General features: G+C 43.1%; 2 protein-coding genes across 6 annotated transcripts in view; both read right to left on the bottom strand.

Annotated features, from left to right (window-relative positions):
- Nucleotides 1-122: 122 nt before the first annotated feature.
- On the bottom strand, nucleotides 123-1,916 carry LOC110860588. The gene is made up of 4 exons (XM_022109654.2): nucleotides 980-1,916; nucleotides 705-915; nucleotides 413-616; nucleotides 123-329 (listed from the first exon to the last, which is right to left on the bottom strand). The coding sequence occupies exons 1-4, from the start codon at nucleotides 1,524-1,526 to the stop codon at nucleotides 203-205; spliced, it is 1,089 nt and encodes a 362-aa protein (XP_021965346.1). The 5' UTR covers nucleotides 1,527-1,916; the 3' UTR covers nucleotides 123-202.
- An 807-nt stretch (nucleotides 1,917-2,723) lies between these two features.
- The window catches only part of LOC110860684, a 50,955-nt gene continuing 30,720 nt past the window's right edge, over nucleotides 2,724-22,958 (bottom strand). For 2 of the 5 annotated variants that reach the window (XM_035860506.1, XM_035860505.1), the window contains 7 exons: nucleotides 10,828-17,473; nucleotides 7,076-7,254; nucleotides 6,767-6,881; nucleotides 5,308-6,597; nucleotides 4,602-5,187; nucleotides 4,356-4,524; nucleotides 2,724-4,263 (listed from right to left, as the gene is read on the bottom strand). In XM_035860506.1, the coding sequence (XP_035716399.1) occupies nucleotides 3,394-4,263; nucleotides 4,356-4,524; nucleotides 4,602-5,187; nucleotides 5,308-6,597; nucleotides 6,767-6,881; nucleotides 7,076-7,254; nucleotides 10,828-17,473 (9,855 nt within the window). In that variant the 3' untranslated portion in view covers nucleotides 2,724-3,393. Of the gene's footprint in view, nucleotides 4,264-4,355; nucleotides 4,525-4,601; nucleotides 5,188-5,307; nucleotides 6,598-6,766; nucleotides 6,882-7,075; nucleotides 7,255-10,827; nucleotides 17,474-17,792; nucleotides 18,594-22,203; nucleotides 22,450-22,958 lie in introns of those variants that run through there. The other 3 variants (XM_022109776.2, XM_035860504.1, XM_035860507.1) reach the window with 3 other exon arrangements.

Genomic DNA, 22,958 nt, shown 5'->3' with positions numbered 1-22,958 from the left:
TGGCTCTTCTTTTTTCCGTAACATATACAACATTGCAATATCATGAATAATTATTGGGAAAATGAGAATTGTCTCAAAAATGCCCCCCAAACGAACCATGCAAAAAATGAGAATAAGAAAAATGGTTTTAAAAAATGGTTTGTCATGTTCAATTTTACTTGTTTTTACATAATTATATTTAATTTTAATAGCAATGTCATATTTATTCATCTTCTTTGGCAGATTGATCATCTCCGTGGAATAATTCTTGTTCAAACTCTGCCAAAGCTCGTGAGACTGAATTATCCATCATTTCGCACAACATATTTTGCGAATGTGAACATGGAGCTCTAAAAAGTGAAACGAGTATTTTTTTAAATACTGAACTGATACACGTTTAAAATGTTAAATAGTTATTTTCAATTTAGGTTACCCTTTAAAGAAGAATGCATCCAATCGTTTCGAATAGGACAATTTGAGACATCCCGGTGCATTGGAAGAGTTATCGTTATCATTCCAAAATTGCTTATCCATTCCAACCTTCTGACCAGATTCGGACCAAATCCAAATTAGTCCTGGATTAATGCCACCAATCCAAAAGTCTGTGGACGTAGTTGACGAAGAGGAGGCAGAATCCCTATAAACAAACGTAAGAAATAAAATAATGCTAGAAAATTCTGATAACAAATGAACAGCTCTTAAACTATTGATAGGTCTCTACTTACTTGAAGTTTGAATACTTAACCAAGAACTGCGAGATTCTCAGAAAATCGTCATAATGAACCATCTCAACTAATCGACCCCCCATCTTTCCGCAGTTCCCGTGAGCAGTGGTCCAGTCAAACAGTGGGACTGAGCCTGGTGGGAGGAGGGTGCTCACGTGATAACATTTTCCTCGAATGCCATCAATTTTCACAAAGTTTTTTGGGCAGCTTCCTATTCATGAAAATGGTAAGTTCAATTTGTCTCAAAATCTCAACTTCCCCCAGTTCTCACTCACCTTGCATGGGTGCGTCCTTCTTGTTGGTGAGATGCAACACGACATTTTCCAGGGTCGACAGTCGCGAGTCCAACTTATCAATGCGTCCCACCAGCTTTTCAATAGCGCCGATTATCTGGACGTAGATTTCTGACACGCCGGGTTGTCCTTGTTCTTGTGGGGGTGGTGGTGGGGGTGGTGGGTGCAGGTTGGTGCTAGGCTGCTGCTGGTAACTGGGCTGTAGACCACTTCCCTGGCCAAATTGGTCACCAGTAGGGCTTTGTGGAAACTGGGGTGGATACTGGTTCGTATTTGGATTGTTATTGTTCGGATAATAATTCTGATTTGACATGGGTCTGTAATTAGTAATTTGTTGTGGAGGAGGAGGCGGAGGTGGTGGTCGTTGTTGTCCCGTTAAAATCTTTACAGTTTTGTTGTTGAGTTGATTAAATCGTTCCAAGATGAGGACACGTCCTTCCGGGGTTTGTGATTGTTCCGCAGCGATTGTGCAAATCGTATGCAAAAATAGGGATGAAAATGCACACAATATTATAATGGATTTTGCCATTTTGAGAGATTTTTCTTGAGTAGTCACTAGTCACTTAGCTCGTGGAATGCAACACACTGCTGACAATGAGAAGAAGTATGTATCGTCCTTATTCTTACTTAATGTGCTATGTGGTTTGGTGTGTCCTGTGCTGACTTAACCCTAATTTAGGCAACTTTATGGTTTCGCTATTACTTAACAAAGGTGGTTTGGCTGGCTGCATGGGCAGCAAGTAGTAAAAGTGATTGTGTTGTTTGACTTATGGGAAATCCAGTTGTGATGCAAGCTCTATTTATTGCATTTTCGTTCAGGATATGATATTTGAAACTCATTTGGAATTCCTGGCTTATTTACATAAATACTTTTATGAATTGCATATCCTCATCCTCACTGACAATGCGATGGTGTGAAGTGTAACCCTCCGATTTGGTTGAAATTTCGAAATTAAGTGGTCCATGTCAATACAACCAACGTTTCTTCAGGCAGTTTGTGCGATGGTCAGAATTTGGCGAAATATTTTAGGTTAACGTTGAAAAATGTGCAATTTTTAGCACGGGACGAGAATGGAATTTGAGTTTGCTTCCTCCGCCTGGTAAAAATCGCCCATTTTTCAACTTTCACCTCAAATATTTTGGCAAATTCTGACCATCGCACAAACTGCCTGAAGAAACGTTGGTTGTATTGACATGGACCACTTAATTTCGAAATTTCAACCAAATCGGAGGGTTACACTTCACACCATCGCATTGTGAGAATCAGGTAGGAGGCGGAGGATGCCAAGTGGATGGTGGATCTGGTCTGGTGGATGCTGATTTATGCAGAAATGAGAGCAATGAAATGGAAAGCACTTTCCTCGAAAACTTGTTACAACACAAAACCAAAACTGCCATTTCCAGTTTTCCTATTAATGAATCATTTGTTACGCCACGATGCTGGATGCGAGGCGACCTTCTCGTTAAGCTGGATACACACCACAAACAGCAACAACAACATACGTGAAAAATTGCATAATAAGTACCACTAATTGCAAAACTTTCAATTTATGCAAATACGCATGACTTGATTGATGATACAATGGCTGGAAGAGACGTGATGCGATTTCAGTTTTACTTGTGTACAATTACCGAAAGTTTTTTGCTTGTAAAAAACACAGAATTATACGCGATTAGCATATTTATTGGGGAAAAAATTCAGGATAATGTGCAATAATAATATTCATCAGTTTTTATGACGCATGACTATTTTCATTTTATTATTATGTTCCATTATGTGTACGAGTACATTTTTATTTAAGTAATATTGATTGGCATAGGTCATCGCTATACTAATAATATCAGCAGCATGGCGTACCCAGTAATTAATTGGTAATAATGACAATAGATTATAGCTTATCCATAGCTAGCTTATCCGTACGGTGACCGTATTACAGATTCCAATGCAAACTGACCTATGCCACATTAAATAATTTTAACTATATTTTTTACATTTTGTGGTGTCAAACCATACCAATTCGATTTTATTTTACATGTTCTACACTTTATTATCGATCATAGATTATCTTCTTGTAATTATCCTAACTCATCAAGTCTAGTTAAAAATTGTATGTGACAACAACGATAAGAGATGCATTAATTAATCGTGAATATATTGCCATAACCTAATTTACAGTTAGAGAGACTAATGCGTTGCGCTTTCTCTACATGTTTTGGATTCAGGGTCATTTTCTCCGCATTATGTATGTGCACAGACCATTAACTTAATAAATATATCACTAGAATCCTTCCCGTTTAGCCGTTTGTTACATAATTATTCCGCACACATTTAATTACTTTATTCCCAGATGGGTTTGGTATTTAATGAATGAGAGCTTTTCACGTCAATTTCACAACTACTCAGCAGCAACGTCCTCCTCCTCGTCCGACTTCACCATTTCCACCAAAGAACTCGTAGTCTCCGTGTACCACTGATTACGCGAATCAATCCGCGCAGCAAGTGCTTTCACCGGATTTCTGCTCGACTTTCCACCACTGGATTTCCGTCGTGCCAGAGCAGGAACATTTTTCTTCATTACGAGTAAATCACTTTCTCTCTGGACAAGATTCATTTCCGTATCTGCATTCGACCCGTTCTCACCAGATAAATTAATCCTACTTATTCCACCAGTATCGTCATCATCATCATCGTCGCCGTCGTGATCACCACCATTGGGCAGGATTGAGATTGAGCCCCCTGCTTGTTGCGGAGTGACACTTTTGCCAAAAAACAATTGGAATGACTCATCATCCGGCTGGGGGATGTGGACTTGATGGCTTGTTGTACTTGGGCCACTACTACTACTCGATGGTAGTAGTGCTGGTGGTGGTGGTAGTGGTACTCTAGATGAATTTAAATTACTCTTCCTCCTGTCTGCCAAGCAGATTGAACTGGCATCATTGTCAGGAATATTCCCCAGCGGAGAGGTTCCACTTCTCGTACGCGATGTTGCAAACTGTTGTTCCGAAACTGCTCGTCTCCGTTGTCGTTGCTGCTGCTGGGTTGAAACTGAAACTCTGTTATTTTCAGCGTCATCATCCAATTCATCCTTCGATGAAGTTAGCACTGTTAAAATCTGGAGGAGATTGGAAGTTGTTGGAGGGGAAAGAGTTGGAGGATCAGAATTTGAGTTTGGATTGGATTGTCCCTGAAGATTCGTGGGCTGAATTGGTTCATTGATGACCGTGTTATTCTTGTCAGCACCACGCGGATCAAGGGGGACGACCTGAGGGAAATAATACAAACTTTTAAGCTGAAATTGATTGAGACGGATCATTCATCTATTCTATTTTTTGAAATACAACTTCTTTTACTCACGACGCTATGGCTGGTTACGTTTGTTGTGACTTTGTACGTTTGTTGGGGGGCAAAATGAGCCGGGTAAAAGTTCTCCTGTACTTTCTCCTGCTCGTTACACCGACGCCAGATCTCCTTGCTGAGCAGCGTGGGTTGTTTTGGGGCAGTTTTGAGAGATTTTTTCCGTGCTCTGAAAATAGGTTTTTCATCAATAATAAGATATTTCCCTGATCAAATAAGAAGTCATAAAGATCGGGATCCACTTACACTGGCGAATTTTCATACGATCGCGAAATAATATCCGCAACTTCCTGCCCACCAGACGAGACTTCCCCGTCCTCGGATAAATCATCATTGTTGACGTACATTGACCTAGTTTTCGAACTTCGAGTCGTCGCCGTCGATGCTGTCGCGACCATAAATTTTTGTTGCGAATATTTTGGAGGATTCAGTTCCAGATCTGAGGTGGATCCACGCCTCGTAAAAAATGCACTGTTGTTTTTAACAGGACCAATAACTGCTCTATCTTCCGTGATAACTCTGGGTTGTTGGATCTTCATCGGGAGGAAAGAAGATCTCCCCTGTGGCACCAACCCAGTCGTCGATGCCATAACGGCGGAAGATGAATGGATGACGGGAAATCCCGTTTTAGACGACGACGAAACTACAGGTATGGCGGAGACTGGGAGCAGCAACGGGGTTGGGGCACACGACGAGGACGAGACTGGTTGTTTTCCACCAACGGCAATAAGTTTGTCAAAGAGGTAGACTCGATCCTTGAGGCTTAGTTTGGACGGCTCAACAAGCGAACATTCTCCATCCATGGCATCATCATCCTCGTCAACATCGTCACCTACGGATTTAGACGAACAAATAGATGCAAATACTGTGTGGATTCATACGGTCGGGAAAGTTGAGAAAGCTCAACTGACTGACTAGGAGGTTTGTATGGATAATAAATAAATTCACTAACCCGCGTTGTTACCTTGTCCGAGATGCTGATCTATTGTAATGGAATCATCAATTGTGGCAGTTGCAGTAGCAGCATCTCCATCTCCACAATTTTTTGCTGGCTGGACCTCCATCGAAAGCTGTTGAGACCTTGATCTTCCGCTGTCAGACGGACCATCAGACGGATGTCGATAAGCAGGCGTTGTTCCTCCTGTCAGATGAAGACTTGTTGTCGGATTGATCTTCGTGGTGGGCAAAGGTGAAGCGGCAGACGAAGAAGGAGGGAGTTGTTCGTCGTGGGAATTCTTTCTCCACTTGCTGAACCGCTGATCATGTTCCAACTTCATAAAGTAGGAGGCCTTCTGAGCTACACTGCATCTCTTATTGTTCGTTAAGGTGGAGTCTTCAGCGGTATCATCGAGCAGCACGGCGCCGTACTCTTTATCCTCGCACTCGTCCGTATAATCATTGCCCGTGGTGAAGGTTGTGAAATTTGAATTTGAATCAAGATTTGATGAGCTTTTGTGGCTTTCTCCGCTTTCACTCGCATGATTCTTATCATCGTGCGTAGTAGTAGTAGTAGTGGCATTTGCATTACTATTGATATTTTCCCAACCTTTTCCCCCTTCATCTCCTTTTTTAGTGCCCTTTTCGAAAAACTTTTTGAAAAATATTGGCTGTCCATTGGAAAACTTTGACCAATTTGTACTCCCTGCACTCGGGCTCTTTTTGAGAAAAAAGGGCTGCTGCTGCTGTTGCATCAGTTCTTTTTGTTTTACTCCCATCATGCTCTCCTTTTGTAAAAGTTTCTTAATGAATGAAACGCCCTCAGCATCCGAAAACGAGTCCGCTTTGACCAACGGGCTCTTCCTACTGCTGGTGGACTCAAAGGTCTCAACTTTATTAGCAATGTTGGGCGAGGTGGGCTTAAGCTTCAATGAAGAAGGACTTGGGGGCAGCTGTCTTGCGCTAATTGAGTTATCTGCTACTCCTGCCTTCCCAGACATCCCATTACGACTTCTACTACGTCCGCTACCATCAGAAGATCGCCCTCCACTGTTGCTTTCTCCTCCTTCGCCGTCCCTCCAATCGGCCGCCACTACGTTACTACTACCGTTTGGAATGCTCGCGTGATTATTCGTCGTTAGAATTGAAGGGATCGGCGGAACTTTGTAAATGCAAGTTGACTTGCTGTGCTTGGTCCCTCTTTGATTCTCCGTGACTGAAAATGAGCCAGTAGCACCACCACCACTCACTCCGCCAGACTGCTTGATCTCGGAAGAAGAAGAAGTGTTTATCGTAGCAGGAGGATCTGTAATTGTAATTTGAAAACATTTCCTTCTTGAGTGTACTCAGTCGTGCATGGAAGAGAGAGAGAGAGAGGGAGAGAGAAATGTGTATGAAAGCGTGGGTGGGCTCGTCTGAAGAACCACTTCTTTGCGAGAGAGAGAGAGAGAGGAGATAAATCAATTGTGACTTACGGAATGAAGATGAGTCGACTGGGACGGGTTCATCAGTGAAAGTTCGGTGGTTAAGATGGGATTTCCTCTGGTGGCTTTTGTCCCTACTGGCTCCACCACCATCGTCATCATCACCCTAATGGAAAACACGCACAAAGAAACAAAGTGCAATTTATAATTTCGCAATTGAGCTCTTCCTCCTCTCCTTGCATTACATAACTAATCAATTTGATAGAAGGGGGAAAAGATGCCAGAAAACACTTTATTAAATTGTGCTTTCTCTTCAGGGTCGCGTCATAATAATGATTTTTTATCCATTTAACAACTTACCCCATCAGTTGTTTTACACGTTTTGGGGGAAGATGACACATGGCCAGGATCTGGTTGAGATTGAGATTGGGCTGCTGCAGTTGCTCTGGGACGGAGGAGAAAGTTGGGGACTCCTTTCTCCACAACGTTTCGACGCGATTTTCGTAACTCGTTCGTTCCTCTGGTCTCCCGAGGAGGTTCTAATTTCAAGTTTTAATATATTCATATATATATTTTCGAATTTTAGGAACATATTATAATTTCAGAAACACAAGTAAACAGATACTTTTAAAATTCAAACAAAGCATAAATAGTACCCAGTGGTAAATAATAACAAACACGACTTAATCAATACGTGCACTTGCTTTGTATCGTGTATTTTCTCTGTATTAGTGCTCAAATAAAGTAGCAAAACGACAAATCAAACAAAAGCTCAAACCAATTAATTAAAACCGTGCAAATTATAAAAAGAAATAGAAATAACCAAATTTTTGCTGAAATTATATGTACTTCCGCCAAAATGCTGTATATTTATTTAGCGCTCTGTTCATCACATTTATTGAATCACATAAGTGAAAGTATGCTTTCTTTTAACTTATTTTTCTCAAATTGGAATATTAAAGTGTAAGAAAAATGTAGCAAAAAATAAAAAAATAATAAATTGAAGATAAGATCATAAATTATGAGAAATATATAATTTTGAAAATCATAACTTATGAAGATTTACTACTGTATTTGTACCTTGATAATTTTCTGAACCGAGGAAAGCAACGGTTTAAAATTCTCATCTTCCTCTCCGTCAAAATGTGTCAACTCCAAATTTATACACTACACACACGCTGCCGAAGGAATTGCAGTGGGCAGAAGAGAAGTGGGGCCTGGTTGTGGTGGATCCGTGTAAAGACTTGGCCAAAAATCCGTGGGGGTTTACATTGCGCAAATTGCAACAAAGTTTGAGTGCCAAATATTTTCGCGTATTTACGTATCTTGTCAATTGGGCAGGGCATTACATAAGTGTGCTCTTATAATAAATGAGTGATGGTATCGAGTTGTAGGTGGAGGTCGTCATCATCATTTCGTCCTGGTCGCAGTCGTTCAGAATTTATTGCGACGTTTTACGAGTTCATTTGGTTATTATTATAGAAAGAAGACATCATCAGATGCTCATGTATGTACTTGTACTACACCCAGAGAAGGATTTAGCAGTAGAGAGGATGGAGGAAGAAGTAAGTGACGACGGTAGTTGGTCACAGGATTTTGAAAAGGTCATCATCACGACCTTTTCATGAAAAGACCTAAATGATTTGATAAGAAAATCGGTTATGGTTTAAAAAATCCCAAGAAAAATACGACAACAAGGACACAGAAGAGAAAAATTGGTTATTTGTACTTCCACTCATACATTCGTTTACAAAAGCAGGGTTTAGTTTTTAAATATTTTAAATAATTACTCTACTGTTGCGACTACAATTAAATAAATATTATTACGTGCATTGCACATGCATTTATTTAAGCAAATAATATGTTAGTCAGTCAAGCAAAATGTCCAGTCTCAATTTGGTCATGAAATGCTCCTCTTCCGTCCGACCTTACTTTCCGTTCAGATCTAGGCGTTCAATTTATTTCGTAAATCCGGCTTTATGGTAAGCAGTCGTCTTCGATGGTACAATTTATAGTGCTCTTGAGTTCGTGGGGTGCATTAGGGTCGAATTATACATGCTTAAACTACTTAGTATACGGCAAATCAATCCGTGCAAATTTATATTTTAATTATTCATGCAAAAGCGGAACATGGTGGGTGAGTGAGTGAGATAAGTGCTGGTGAAAATAAAATAAAACAAAGTGCACACACAAATTGGTTAGATAATAATGTCATGATTTTTACATCGTCACTTTTCTTCTTCTTTTGAGGTGGAATAATTAAGTAAGGTACATTTTTATACTTATCTTATCTCGCTATGATTCTGATTATCGATGAAGGTAAACAAAATAATAAGGGCTGTTTCGTCATTACAATAAAATTAACTTAACATAATAACTTTACAATGCAATAAAATTATATAAAGTTTCTCTTAAAATACACATTTCTCAAATAAATTACAATCTAAAATGCAGTTTTCAGTTTCATATTTGACACAATTAATAACGATATGAGCTCATAAAATAATATTATTCGTGTAACTATAAATGCACACTTATTTGGTTAAGCTTTTTGAAAGTATGTATTTGAGCGTGAGGAAACGGACAGAAAAATCAAGAATTTTATTCATATTTTGGTGAAAGCTCTCAAAATTTCATATGTAAATGTCCGTTGACATTTCTTCATGAATGTAAAAGCCAAACCCACAAAAAATCATGTTTGTCAATATATTTCCCAAAATAAAACTGAAAACTTTTTACATGCAACCCCGGAAAGCAACATTTCTTTGCTGCACACTTAATATCCCAGTGCCACGGAATGTGACAAAATAAAACGGGAGCTCGTGTGTACATATCCCAAGTTAGTCTGGTTTCTGTGTACATCACTATATTTCAAATTTGAATGTCTGCAAGAGTTCAAAGATAATGAATGAACTTGTATTTTCGTACGCAGAACATAATTGACTGACAGGAACAGGAGCACTAAATGTGGTGAGTTTGCATGCAGAGAGCATCCCATTTAAATACTACGAATGAGCTCGTCTTTATTTAAACAAGAGGTTCAACAGGCATTTGGCAACGTGTCTTAAAAGAAGTTCCACAATTATTAATGAGCCGCTACTTATACGACATCATAATTTCTGATGTCTTGCTATTCACCCAATTTCTGAAATGTGTATTTAGTAATCCAACAAGATTGAGAGAGCGGACCGAGTTATGTAAAATATGTCGACTCGACGACTTTTCTAATCTCGTGTTCCTTCTTATATAATGAAATGGATACAGAATTTATTTCAAGCTCGCTCAAGTTCCGCACGCGGAATGAGAAACAAAACATTTACAAATTCTAGTTTAAACTCGATTCTGAACGTATTTATTTGTGAATTTGGAGATGGAAACGAGCTGATGATGAGTTTTGTGTGTGTGTTTGTCTAGTGTAAGGCCGGTCGAATCGAAGGTGGAAGCTGTGGGTGATGCAAATTCATTCTTTAGTGAAGTGTGATTAGGAATGGCAATTTGTTGCCAAAACACTTGATAAAGAAGAATGTTGCTGCTGCTGCTCGAACAGAGAAAAAAGAGTTCATAGAACCGGAACTCGACACAAAGCAGGCTTGTTGTGTTGTTTTGTGCTTATGGCATGTTTGTGAAGGAAGCTGAATTTTTAATCGAAATAGAAATAGCGGAGGGAAAAGGGGGTCAGAAGATTGGATGAATGGATGGTGTACAAGAGAACTATACCATTTCTGGTGGTGTGGTCTGATATGATTTATTTTTATCCACTCATCCCTACGCTTCGTGGTGCTATATTATATATGTAGATAGACATGCTTTTGTGGTCGTGGAAAGTCTATTGTCGTAAATATCCCTCCTCGAAATAAATAATGTAAAGGACAAGAACAAGCGGCTGTGGCTGCGGCGCGGCGACATAGAATTATTACGAAATCAAAATAAATGTGCGAAAAAGACGAGGACGGCGAGCAGGATGCCGACCACGGGGAGAAAGTCGAGCTGTGCAAAAGTGTGGATGAAAGCAAGCAGGTAACATGCAACAAGCAAGACGCTGTTCCACTCGGTCAACCAACGCATTCCGCCCTCCACGGCACCACCACTACCACTCGTCGATGTGACCTCACCTTCTTCGGACAACTTCTTCTCCAAGGCTGACATCCCAGAAGGACCGGGCTGACTACTATTACTACTACTCGTCGTGGAGGAACGTCTCCTCGTCTCGACCGGAAACTGGTTATCCGTCTCATCATCAACTTCCGCTTTCTCCGCCGGGATGGAGTTATTATTATTTGGGGAAGACAATCCCTCTCCCTCGGTCACCTTGCCTTCGCCAACGAGGGTAATGGAATCAGTCGTCGTGACGTCGTCGTCTTGGTAGGACGAGTGGGTGGATGAGGACGAGGTTGAGGAATGGTGATGATGTGGCCGTGTCAATAGTGTGATCGTTGTGATTGATAATGGACTCGCAGGTCTCGGACTCGGCACGGATGGCGGACTTGCACTCCCCGTGGAGGACAAACTGCTCCCATGCGACTTGCCCGTGGAGGAGGAGGCACGTCCCGAAGACGTTTCTAGTGCTGGGAGAGATTCGTTTATGGAATCAATGAGAGCACCGATTGAGCCGGGGTCTCGAGACGTGGTGGATGTGATGAATGGCTCATTTTCATTTGATGTCGGATTTATACTAGTATTTGTTGTGGTGAATGTTGAAGTTGAGTAATTTGGGGTCAAATTAGAGTCAGTAATGGTGGTTGTCGTGTTGATGGTGGCATTATTATTGTCAATTCGTTGTTTGATACTGATCTCATCGGAATCACCCTCGTGTCGCTTGGTTGGATGAGTCGTTGTCGTCTTTCTCGAGACGCCAACAATTTCGGGAGGAGGAGATGATTCGCCTTCTCCGAGGAGGAGAGCATCTCTCTGCTTTGACATGTTGTTGTCCCCACCACCACCACCAGATCCACCACTAGTAGCACCACGACTACTTCTTTTTGTTGGCTCATCAATTTGGGATTCTTTTTGTGGAATTTTTGGCACAACCATCCGGTTTCTTTCTGAACTATCCTTTTGTGTCGTCGTTCCTGAGGACGACGACGACGTTGGAATGGGAGTAGGCTTGCTAGCTAAGTTTGATTCAGATTCCGTGTTGCTTCTCAAGTTGAAAAGTTGTTCGTCCTCCTCATGCCCGGTCTCTGCGGAAGATAAGCTGACGTTGACACGGGTTGTTTTGCTTTTGCTATTTGCAGTATCAGGACCACATGTGTCGGCCTGGTAGATAAGCATATCCATCAATGCGTTCAATTCTGCTTCACCCTTTGTGTTCCTAATATTACTGCTTTCTGCTGGTGCTCCTCCTGGAATTTGTTGGGCCGTTTTGTGCTGATGTTGTTTTTCAGATTCCTGCACTCGTTCCCCCTCCTTCTGGTAATTGAGCTCCTCAATTGGATTCGAAGTCGACGAGGAATTGAATTGGCCCAAGTTTATCTGTTTAATTTTCCTCGGAGAGCAGATCGGATTAAAAAGTTTGTTCCCATCTTCGTCCTTCTGATCAAGATGATGATGATGATGATGATCCTTTGGAATATCAGACCAACTTTTTCGTCTCTGGTCATCCTGCTCCGTTCCGTAGTCTGATGCTGAAAGATAGCTGGAAGATATTCGCGATGGCTCGACCCAACTCCCACGACGAGGGTTATATTGACCTGGTAACATGGCGAACGTTGTCGTCGTGGTCGTCGTTGTGGGCTTGCCTTCTGTTTCTGGTGGTGGTGGTATGGTTGTGGAAGAATAGGTTTCCGGGAAATTTGCATAGTTTGTTAACATTTTATTCTGCTGACTGTTTCGATCTTCGGGTGAAGTGGATTTCGACTTGTCTCTCGCATCCAAGAAAACATCATCATCCAACTCGTCCCCAACAGTTTTGTGAGTAGTCTCAAGACTGTTGTTTAGATGAGTCAAAGCCTTTGTGGAGTCATTAATACCGTTGGAATTGACATTAGCATTAGCCGCAGCTGCCTCTGCAGCAGCAATTCGCTCCATTTCTTCTTTTTCAAAAGTCTCAAATATTAAATCCGTCCATGGTCTCCTGGCTTTCGTAGGGTCGTACAAATCCGGAGTTAACTGCACCGTTTTTCTCGGCAGCTTTCTTTCCCAATATTCTGGCTCCTCAGGAAGGAATTTATTATTAGAACCTCCTCTCACGCTGGATTCCACTTGCTCTACCCAACTTGGATCTTGTCGTCCTCCTCCTCGATAGTAGTTGAAAGCCCGATGTTGCTGCTGCTGCTGCTGCGGTTGACTGCCAACAACGCCGCTTCTACTCGGACTAGTTTGACGATGCAAATCCGTGAAGCTGTTCCACTTCCCGATCTCACTCTGATTGAAAGAGTGGTCCATAAAATAGTTGGTAATGTTGGCAGAGAGGGAACGGATCGCTCGCAACTTTTTATCCGATGCGGGCAACGGCGAGTGGACATTGTTATTGTAAGTGAACGCATTACCACTTTCTCTCCCGGATGTTGGGGAGAACAACCTTGGGGTCCAGTCTTTGCTCAGGTTGTTGTCACTGTTCAAATCCTTCCGAAGGTTTCGAAAGGCGATATCGTCGTTGACTAGGTCGGGGTTTTTAGTGGCTCGAAAGAGGGGACGGAGACGATCGGATCGCTTCGAGTGGAGATAGTCAGTCCCTGGTGCGGCGGTAATGGGTCCGAGTGGGATGCCAAATTTCGGTTGGGGGTCGATTATTCGGATAGCGTTGGCCTTCTTGTACTGACGAAAGGTCACGTCGTCCAAGGTGAGGTCGGGCTCGTCCTGGTTGTAGTTGCCGTAAAAGGAGAGAGGCAGCGTTTCTGGGGGGCAGGGTGAGACAGGTGGAGAGAAAGCTGGAGAAAGTATCATGTAAGAGCCCGTTTTCGAGACGACGTTTCTCGGGTCGAGTGGTTGCTTTGTTTCCGGGCTGTCAAATCTTCGTCGAGCCATGTCATCTTGAATGGTGTCAGGTCGCGCTGACCGTCTCGATGGGGGTGCACGAACCCTGGGGTTATTGTTGTCCGAGGAGTAATTAGTCGTCCCACTGCCCCCACTGCCCGTCGTGGAGCTCAGACTGCCCGTCGCGAGTGAGTCAACAGATCCCAGTCTGGGTGGCTGGTCTTCATAGCGGAAAGCTTGTGGGTGGTTTTGATACGAAGGTGGGAGTGGGATGAGCGGTGCGTTCCTCAGTTCCTGGTGGGCGGTGGGCAAATCTCTCCGTTCTGCCCGGTCTAGCAAATCCTCGTCGGACAATCGGAGTGATTTGTACATATTTTCCAACTCATTCAACGCATCCTCTAAATTCCTGCCTGGACTCTTCCCATTGTCCAGTTCCACCAGGGAGCGGAGGACTTTATTGGATTCCTCCTTTGTCTCTGGGGCCGATGGGTTTCGCACTTTTAGTCGCTCACATGCCGAGACTGGAGTTTTTTCTCGATCTGATTTTGACAGACCAGATTCCTGTCGAGACGATGAAGAAGAAAGCGGTGGTGGGTACGGATGATGATGAGGATGGTTGGATGGTGGAGAAGCAGTGTTTCCAAAATTGTCAACCCCACCTCCTCCTTGCTTGTTAACCACGGAGTTTGTAACGGCCATGTACCCTCCTCCACCACCATGCAGAGGAGATCCGTTGTTTGCCATCGAATTATGCCCATGACTAGTCGAGTCGCCGCCGGAATTCAGAATTTTCCGACCCATCCTGACCCCACCGAACATGTGTGGACTCTGAGCCTCCGAAAAGCTGCTGAGAGACGAGATGGACTCATTAGAATTTTGGAGAATGGCTCCTGGAGAGTTTCTCATCCGAGGTATTGGCAACGGGGAAGAGTCTGCGGAACGGATGCGGGTCATATACCGTTTGTGATTGGGATTAGGTCCCACTGCCACGCCAGTCACTTCGGCCTCCTTTTTCCTCCAAAACTCTGACGCACGCATATGCACTGGACTCTGGGCGAGTGGAATTTTACCCGCATCGTTAAGTTTCCTTACGGGAAAGCCCAACTTGGACGTTATGTTCTGCTGCTGGAGAAGGGTTGCTTGTCTGGATTCTTGATTAAGAAGAAGATCTTGCTGCTGCTGGTGGTGGTGTGGATTGTTGTTGTTGTAATAGTAGTCGTTTGGGTGGTGTTGTTGGGCGGGCGTTGGTGTGGACGCATTCCTGCGTAAGGCAGCCGCGTCCCTCATTGCTTGATGTTGAACTTGCAAAACTTCCGGAGGTTCGCTGGGAGATCGGATCAATGGATTCTTATTATTCGGAGGAGGATGAGGATTCAGAAAATTGTTGTTGGCTGCTCGAATATTGTCCACTTGGTCATTATTGGCGTAGTAATAGTTCCCGTTATGCGGATGATGCACCTGCGGTTGGTAGTTTGGTGGTGTTGATTGATTATTATGATGCGTGTCGTAATAATGTCCCCTGGGATCGTTCCCACCAAAGCTCGTTGTTGCGCCATTAATGTTGGCCGGACTTGGACTAGCATTTCTCACAGAAGGGTTTTGGGCATTATAATATCCTGTCTGGTGGTTGTACGTATCGAGGTATGAACATGACACGGGTCGGTAAAAGTTGTTGTTAGTATTTGGCAATAGACGACTATACTCTCGTCGCGGGGGCGGTGGGGGTGGTGGCGAGGCGTTCACATTATTCGAGTAATTCAACTGTGGCGTCGCACTTCGGAATCTGGCCGGTGGCGTGGCGTTATTGGGCAAATTGGCGTAATGAACTTCCTCCGTGATCTGTTGACCACCAGTTTGACCAATTATTGGGACACGTAGCCCAGCCGTGATGACTTGTTGCTCATCCAGCAGCACTGGGTCCAACACGTAGCCAGAGGATGCTGATGGGGGTCGAAGTTGCTGAGATGCTACTTGGTTTCTTGGCAATTTGACAATGAAGGGCGTCTCATTCTCGTGATTCTCCTGCGTGTAGACAACCCTTGCCTCCCAACGTGGCGACCCAGGCGCCTTCCTGACTTGGTGGGGGGAGGAAGAGTTGTTGTTATGGTGGTCAAATTTGGCTGGACTAGAAGGTGCGGATCCTCGACTCGTGACGACATACTCGCCCGCCACCACGGGACGGAAAGGTTGTCCTTGAGGAGGATAATTGTTATTTATTTGGTTACTGTTGAGGAGAATGGAGTTGGAATGTGGACGCTGCCTTCGAGCAACGCCACCACTGCCATTATTTAGATGACCTCTCGACGGCGTCAGGGAGGAGTGGCTCCCTTGAACCGAGCTTCTTGACCGCCTCTCATCTCCGTCGTCATCATCGGAGGAGCTGTCTTGGATGAAACTTTCCCTCCTGGCTACCGCCCTCGCTTTGACGGCCTCCTTCACCGCCGCCCTTGACCCTCGAGAAGAAGAACCCTCCTGACTCAGCGACAGACTGCCCGAGCTCGAGTAATTATTTACCACTTGGAGCTGAGGAACCACTTTCTTTGTGATTTCCCAACTGGGCCAAGGGCCGTTTGAAGACGAGTTGAAGATATTATTGGTAGCAAGAGTATTTCCATTATTCAAGGATTCGGGGCTGGATCCCACTCGTTTCCCGTCGTTCAATTTACTTGGCACCTTCAACAATCCATTACTGCTTGCCTCCACCCCGCCGCCTCCTCCTCGCTCCTTCTTTTTCGCAGCTGCTTTCTCTTTACGACGAGAAAGTCGGCGAGTGAGAAAGTTTTGTTTGAAGGAAACCGGCTGTTGCTGATTTTGGATTTGCTGGTTTCGAACATCGAGTTCAGAATCATCGCTGGTGAGCTCGCTCTCTGAGGGTTTTCCTGGCTGTTGCTGCCGTGCTAGGGAGATTTGCCTTTGTTGCTGCGTGGGAGGAGGAGGAGTAGTGTTGTTAACATATTTATTACCGTTTACACCACCAGCAGGACCGGATGAGGAAACATTCCCAACACTGCTGCGGAGATAGTGTTGCTGAATAAGGTTGGATGGGCTCTGGTGGTTTCGCCTGGCGTAGATTTGTGGACTGCTCAACTGGGCAACGTGTGGATTTGCATAGTGTGGGTGGGTGGAAATGGGTGCATTTCCGGAGTTGGGTGAAGGAGAAGAGCGTGACATTGAACCTCGTCCTCCCATTGGGCTTGACGTGCGATGATGAAGTCCGGATGGACTTTGACTATTAATATTGCCACCACCACCACCAGCAGGAGACGTCGAAGTAGTTTTCACCTTCCTCTTAAAAAGTCCTCCAAATGTCCATTTCTTGTTCGTGTTCGTGTTCCCATTCGTAGAATTTTCTTTTGCAGGGGATGACGATGAATTGACGATTTCATTGTTTCGATTACCACTGGACGAGGAGCGATGCGGACTGGCGGAGGTGGACGAACGTGGCGGCGGTTGTGGGGACGATGTCATGCTGGAAACGAACGTGTCGCGGAACCCTCTCGTCGTCGGGGTGGGGTGATTACCTTGTGTCGGCGGAATTGTGTAGCGATCGGGTAAAGTCCCACTTTTACTCTTGGCTAAATCACGACCACTTCCACCTGAACTGGCGACAAAGAAACCGTTACCCGTCATGGTGATTGTCGGTTTTGTAATGTCCAGTTCCTCCTGTTCGGGTGGAATGGGGCTGGGGTATTGGCGGTAGTGGTGATTCAGCAGATAGACCTGATTCTGCTGCTGGTGATCATCATCGTGATGATACCTTTCCGAAGATGTTGATGGAACTTGTTGCTGCGTGTGAGGGGGATGATGATACCTGTCACTCGGGGCGATGAGTGGGCTTGCTGCCTGTCAAATAAATCAACAAAGACCTTGTTATGAATCGTGAGTGAGTGAGTGAATGAATGAGTGGTGCTTTTTTTGTGCTGCCGACCCCACAAGAAAAAAGTTGGCCTTTGCAACAATTGGAATAATTATGCCGTAGCAAATTCAGATTTTGCAATATCCTTGTATTGTTAGCCAGAATTGTGTTTGCTAGTCTAACCTCCAGCCTAGAGGCGTATTGCATAAGATGCATAAAATATACGAGATGGTACGCAATATTATGTATGCAAATTAGTATTCCAAATCATAATTAATATGTAGATATTCATTCAATAAATTTTACTTTAGTTTTTGCAGCCTCCGACAAATCGCAGGTGGTGGAAGGAAAGGTCTCCCGAGTTATCAGACGAAACTCTGTGTAAATTACACGCACTTTTTTCCTCCACACTCACATCAACGTATTTACACACCTTTATTCCCGTGCATCACCGTATTCTCACTGAATTCGAAAACTTTCCACTTTCAGGAGCACATAAACGCCATTAAAAAAAGAAACCGAGAATAAATGTCCCCAATGTGGCTCTAACTGCGTAAAATAAAAGTTGAGAACCACGCACACAGTCCAACATTGGAGTCCAACATTGCTTTCTCTTCCTCTCTCTCACGGAGAAAGCGCACACCTAGCGAGACGGAAAATGAAGGTGAAGGTGAGACGATTGAGATTCAGAATACTCTCTCCCGTTCCAGAATTTATGTCACTTTAGAGCACCATGAAGTAGCGAGATCACATCCCATTCAATTCCAACAAGGAGATGATATTATTGGATTAGATTCCTACCAAAGCGATTGGACATTGTGTTACACAGACTTCTTGGAGAAACTACACCACTTTTTCACAATTTAATACGATACGTGCAGAAGGAGGAGAAGGTGGATCGTATCACCCAGGGATCTCTCTCTCTATCTTGTAGAATATCTAACGGAATTTTGAGACGTGGAGAAAGCAGGACCAACAACAACCAACCGTCCTCCAAGACGACACCAAGAATCACACTCCACGACCAACTACCAACCAAACCAGAGCAGCCAGCCACGTATGCACGACGACGACGACGTACTTACCTACACCACAACCGAATACCGACTGACTCAAAATTCCTCAAGAGTTTAACTCAGACCGAAACGCTCGAGGTTGTAAATAGAGTACAAATACGATATAGCCCCGCACTCCGAATTCCCCGAGAATTTCAGAGAATCCGAGACACGGGTGGAAGCCACACGTCTCTCTGGCCACGACTGCATCCTTTTATTATTGAAAGTGGATAGAAGCAGTTACAGAAGGCTGGTCGCTGCCTGTGTTGCATTGCACTGGTCGACAACTTTCTTCCTCCTTTTCGTGGTGCGTTGGTAAGTCGTCGTCGTCGTATGAATGATATAATATTCTGTACGTACTCTCGCCTATGTAGGCGCAGATAGTGCATGTAGTCTGGAACAATTTTCTTCCTTGGTGAGTCCATCGTTTCCAGTCAACGTAATCTGTATCTTTTATACTTTCTCCAGTCAGAGAGTGGCCATCCGTATATACAAAAACCGCACTCGGTCGGTCGGCCTTCGTCCTTCCAGACGGATGAAGTAGAGAAGTTTCAAAATTATTCCACTTCTTCTTTAATGTGATTGCGACACTTTTCTGCAAAATGTCTCCCACTCCATGTCATGCCATACAAACGTACTTGCACCCATACACACACACAGCCGGCTGGAGGAGAAGGAGGAAGAAGGAATAAACATCTGCATTTGTAAAAGCGACATAATAAAGGACAAGCTTCTTAACCAGGCTGTATGGAATAATGAACCCGTTTATACACTGGAGGAAGAAAGGTCTTAAATTTAACCCAACTTTAGATAAGCGAGACATAAGTGTGCCTTAAAAATGGTGTAATGGTTACGTACACTTGCCCAATTTACACACCAACCAACCAACCACAAGCAATAAGAACAAACGCCGGTGTGGAAGTAGTTTTACATTTTACACAAAACTCTCTTCAGTCTCATCAGCACGATGCCAACTTGCACAGTCGTCGTATTCATTACTGATACCAGTAAAATTAAAATTATTGACTTGAACTTTTAACCGTATTGGATGGAGGACTAATTTTGATGGTTATTCTGTCCAATTCCAAGCCTCCTGGTTAATTTAAAATGTCGACTATTCACTCGAGCCCATTTCCTTCCTCTTTGGACATAAATAAACCAAGAACCGTTTCCAAACTTCGTCTCTTACTGCTGATTCTTCTTCCTCTTCTTCTTAATTCAACTAGCGTCTGGAATGTCAAAAGTGTCACACTCACTTCTAACTAAAAAGTGAACTGGCAAAAGCCATAGACGCAGCAGCCAAAATAAATTGAGACGAGATGGAAAGAAGAAGAAGAAGGGAGTGTCAAATCAACTCTCAAAGACTTAAAATGGTCACTGCCACACCGTCACCATAAAATACAGAGAGTTACATAGTAGCTCCAGTCGTACAATGTACGTACATTGGTTGTGCATCTGTTGACATCCAAAATCCAATTCCTATCGTCTCGATAAGATAGATATGTACACCCTCCTCGTCATCCTCCTCCTCCTCCTCCTTCCTCCCTTCTTCCTCTTGCACTTTACGATATATGGAACACATTTGCAGCTCAGACAAAAGTCTCCATTTTTGTTTTTTGTTTTTCGTCAGGGAACAAATGTAGAGCGCGTATGAATCTGACAACAAGATCCTTGTTTAAGATGGGCTGCTAAATCTAAATGGAAAAAAGAAACTTTCTCGAGCCCAGCTCTGAATTTGAAGTAGGCATAGACGACGAGAAGGTGCGAGGGTTATCGCACCATTGTGTAATATAGGAGTGAGAAAGGGAGCAAAGAATCTCCAATTTGGGGAGGACGAAGCCGTGTCCTTTATTGAACTACAACGACGACGACGACGAGTGTCATTGCTGATGATAAGTCTTCTTGTCGGGACTAATAAGCAGCGAATTGTGACGAGCACCAGTGCGAAAAAGATGGTAATCTCAATGCGCTACAGTTCAGCATTAAGAAATGAGAGGAATAAGTACAATTACCTCCGAGCTCATTATGTCCTCATTCACTCACCCTTATTTATTTTGTATGAAAATATACGTACAGACATCCACACCCTAGTCAATACACTAGGTTTTGTTTGCAATGGGAATTCTTCCCCCTGCAACAACAGTGAACTATGAACTTGTCTAATTTTGAGGAGGACGCAATTTTTCACACCTTCATCCCATCCCGGAGATTTTCTAGAGGAATGTGAAGAAATCCGACTAGGAAATACTGCCACACGCATATTTTCTTCGGTCACCCGCACAATATTATCCGTCAGGTTGGGGCTTATCCAACTATAAGGAGCCGGTTAGAAAACCATTAAAGTTCAGTCTTCACACAAAATATTCGTCCTATATACGTATCAGAACCACACTATTTGTATGTACATACGTGCGTACGTGCGATTCTGCAGTGGCGTCTAGCTAAAATGATCTTCCTCCAGGAAACAACTCCAGCCGTATTCTAAATAGGATTCGTGTAAGCGGTGTGGTTTTTAACACTTTTGAATCTCACCCACAATATCCTGGCACTTTTCCACGAAACTGCAAGAGCTCGGATTCTTAGTAAACTGAAATGCTGACAAAATATCACTCTCCAGTGAATTGATGCAAATAACTACAAAACAGCCAGCAGAACCGTGACCAAGATCTTCCAACGGTCTTAATCGGTTATGGGATTTCGTAAATCTTGCAAAAATATGTAATACAGGACACGAACCATCATCGACTCCTCGTACATACGACGACCACGTTCGTAAAAGTTCTCTAAAAGTTGACTCCATTATTATTGAGTAGGAAAAAAAGATTATTTTCAAAATCTCAAAACTTTTAGGTGATACGAAGAAGCACAAAATTCTACGAATCTCTCCTGCGCTTTTTTTGTGCCATGCTCTAAAATTCTCTGTATTTGTTATTCCTGTCCTCAACCCCACACGGCGAGGACGTGACGATGAAATGAGATTTTATTTTTACTAGTAGGTGACTTACGTAACGAAACGAAAAGTAAAAACGGGTTCAGTTGACCCAACCAATTGTGTCAACATTACATTCATACGAGAAATCGCAAAAGAGGTATATACGCATTCGATAATAACGATCCCTAAAGTTTGCGTGGGTGGAAATTTCACTTTTACAATAATAATATTTCCAAGTTGAAATACTGCCTCTCCAATCTGGCCAAGTCTACGTAGTTGATATTATTTAGCTACACATCTTCAGCGAAATAGAAACATCATGTTTCTCGCTGATGTGGATAGGAATATGTACGATGAGAAATGTACGATTCCCTTGGGCTTGTATAAATTACACCGAAACGAGGAAGTTCACGGGGAGAAAACCGAAACCAACATCTTCAAAAATGATATATAATGCATGGAGGGAACAAGTCTCGCTCTCGCATTTTCATACACACACCAAACTCGTGGAAAATGTAGGAAAATGTATTATGTTTTCCTCTTCCTCCTTCCCGATGGTGATTAAAACATCAGAAAATGCAGAAAATAATAATAAATACGTTTATCTAGCTCGTTCACGCACAAGCTGGAATTTTTTCCGCTATAAATAACTCACCCCAATAATTTCAAGATTATAATTTCAAGTCTCCTGATTGTATGTTATGAATTTTAATGTGCGTGTAATAAATACCTCATCATTTGGCAGGACCTCGTCGTCCTTGTCGGCATCTTTGCTTCGATTGGAAATCAGTATGACTTGTGGTGGTTGATGAGATTTTTTATGATTCGGCCTCCGCTCACAACTGCAGCAACAATCCATCCTAGCTTAACTTGGTTTCAATTGAAAACTGACAAGAGATGACCAAATCGTTGGAAAATTGGTTTGTAATTAGTTTCCAATTACAGTACAACACCCAACGAAACCAAATGCAGTGGGACACTGAACATAATGACGATAAATCTACACGATTCAATTCAGTGCAAGGCTTTGGGCGACCTTGGGAATAATTGGCACATCATCGCAACTAACTACTACCTCGGTTTTTACATCACGGCGAGATAGAACTATCTGCCTGAATGGTTATGATTACAGATACTTATTTTGCTATATAGAGCGTAACCAATTCAACGCCTGTTCGTCGTGGGTGCGATCAAATATTTGATATAATGTCCTTTTCTGGACTGGACCCACCAAGATCTAAATAATTATCACTTTTGCCAAGGAGTAAATATCCTTCACCTTCCACACTCACTTATCGCTTGGACTTCTTCATGTCAGTAATAAATTCTGTGCACTTGGTCTGATCGTAAATCACAAATACTGAAAATGGTAGCGATATTATATTTTTTCTACTCTGCGACGATGCACAGTAGCCGATTTGAATTATGCATAAAAACTGAAACAAATACGTAAAATTGTTTACAAACCCGTAAATGGTGAAAAAA

The sequence above is a fragment of the Folsomia candida genome, unplaced genomic scaffold (genome assembly GCF_002217175.1).
Source record: "Folsomia candida strain VU population unplaced genomic scaffold, ASM221717v1 Fcan01_Sc033, whole genome shotgun sequence".
Taxonomy (NCBI): Eukaryota; Metazoa; Arthropoda; class Collembola; order Entomobryomorpha; family Isotomidae; genus Folsomia; species Folsomia candida.
Note: the sequence above shows the minus strand (reverse complement) of the source record. Positions and strands in the feature narration are given on the sequence as shown.